The sequence below is a fragment of the Penaeus vannamei genome, chromosome 38 (genome assembly GCF_042767895.1).
Source record: "Penaeus vannamei isolate JL-2024 chromosome 38, ASM4276789v1, whole genome shotgun sequence".
In the NCBI taxonomy this organism is placed as follows: Eukaryota; Metazoa; Arthropoda; class Malacostraca; order Decapoda; family Penaeidae; genus Penaeus; species Penaeus vannamei.
This window is the reverse complement of record NC_091586.1, coordinates 10,293,041-10,295,008: the sequence shown is the minus strand read 5'-3', so window position 1 is coordinate 10,295,008 and position 1,968 is coordinate 10,293,041. Positions and strand designations below refer to the sequence as shown.

Here is a 1,968-nt window from a genome sequence, read left to right as displayed (position 1 = left end):
ATGCGTACTAGTACATTATCCACCCAAGTCGAGACTGAGTCTCCAGGAGACATTCCTACGCTCCCAACTTCCTCAACTTCACCTCTACCCCCACAACCTTCATCAAACACCCCATCCCCCCTTATTACTACCTTACAACCTTATTCTCCACTTCTCCGTAATACTACCCCCCTCAATAATACTCCCTTGCACACTTCCCCGTCCTACCACCCTAGCTCAACAAATACTCTATTTAGCCCAGCCAAATGGGACAGATTTTTCGTGATCCCTCCACAGCTCCTTACTCATGCAACACTTTTCTCTAACAACAATATCTCCAAAAGCAAGTGGGCAGAGTCCCTTTCTGTACCCTACCCGATCATTCCCGTCTCATAACAGTTACATCTGAAACTGAAGCTATAGCATTATCAAATCTAAGATCTCTCTGGCAACCCCATTCTTGCAGAACCTCACCCAACTCCTGATACTTGTACCGGAACTGTACAAATTGCCCTATCGATACCAAAGATGGGTCAGATTGTCGGGAAGACTTATTCGCCTGCTTCTTCAAGGATCTTGGTGTGATATCAGTTCATTGCTACCCCATTCCTCCTAGAGGTCATCGTAAGAATCCTCCCACCAACATTGCCAACATGTGTACTGTCCGTACACTTGACCTTCCTTTTCATATCTACATTGGTGGATAATCCCCTGTCCTACCATACCAACTTCCTCCCCGTCAATGTCAAAACTGTTGGTGCTTTGGACATCCTGCCAAACACTGCCATTCCACAGCCCGATTCCCCCTATGTGCCCAACCTGGTCATAACCGATCAAACTGCTCTCCACAATCGCGCACATGCGCTAACTGCGGCGGCCCCAACTATGTATTTTATAGAGGCTGTCCCACCTACAAGTTTGAGTCTCGGATGGTCACTCTTAGATACAGACTTGGTCTCATTTTGCGTGAAGCCAAACAGGAAGCACGTCGACGAGGTTTTTCTCTTACTCCCTACTCTAATGATGTCGCTCGTTCTGCCCCTCCCCCTCCTTCCCAAAATGCTCCTACACCCTCCCCTATACCTACTTACTTCCCCACTTTAACTTCAAATTCTTTTGCCACTCTAAATCCAGACACTCCGATCTCAACTACAGCCCCAACACCTTCCCCTCTCCCTCCCCGCACTACCCGCAGCAGACGGACTATACGTTCCACCGTTTCTTCTCCTAACACATACTCACCTCCACCTACCTTTACCTTTGCTCCCCAGACACCAGTCTCCTCTTCCCCCCCCTCATAAGAAAACCTTTCTCTTGCAAAACTCTCCAACCAGCTCTACTGCTGAAACTTTGCCGACTGCCGATATCCATCCTTCTCCTACTCATATTCCCCTTACACTCCTTCATGCTACTCTCTCCCAGCATAACCCATCCCCCTCAACTCCAACTACTGCCGATATCAATCCTCATCCTATTCATACTCCCCCTACACCTGTTCCTCCTACTCCCAACACAACCCATCCTCCTCAGTTCCAACTACAACCCTCCCTCCATCCCCTCTATCCCTTCCTCTCCCTCCTGGATACACACGTGAATCCATGTCACAACTATGCCCTTCCCCAGATCCTCCACATCCTGATACTACATCAACACCCCCTCTAATTCCTTATCTCACCCCCTAGCTCCCCCTTCAAATTCTCCAAAACGCAATGTAGCCGTTATCACCCATTCCCTTGACCAAGCCTCCATTCATGTTTACGCTGATGGCTCCAAATCCACCTACGGAGCTGGTTTCGCAGTAGCCTTCCCAACTCGCACTTTCAAATTCACCCTCCCTCCCTCAGAAATATAATTCCCGTAGTGTCCGTACTACAGAAATGTATGCCCTCCTTTTTGCCTAAAAACACATATACTCACTCCCTTCTTCCTCTTTCATTATTTTTACTGACTCCCGTAACTCATTAAGTCTATGCGCTCGATTAATCTCCT

The 1,968-nt window shown here is 48.1% G+C and overlaps 1 protein-coding gene across 1 annotated transcript; it reads left to right on the top strand.

Annotated features, from left to right (window-relative positions):
• Positions 1-1,641, top strand: LOC138859826 (uncharacterized). Its single transcript, XM_070116121.1, has 4 exons — positions 1-322; positions 419-511; positions 596-975; positions 1,402-1,641. Exons 1-4 carry the CDS (start codon positions 1-3, stop codon positions 1,639-1,641), a joined length of 1,035 nt encoding a protein of 344 aa, XP_069972222.1.
• Positions 1,642-1,968: the final 327 nt, after the last annotated feature.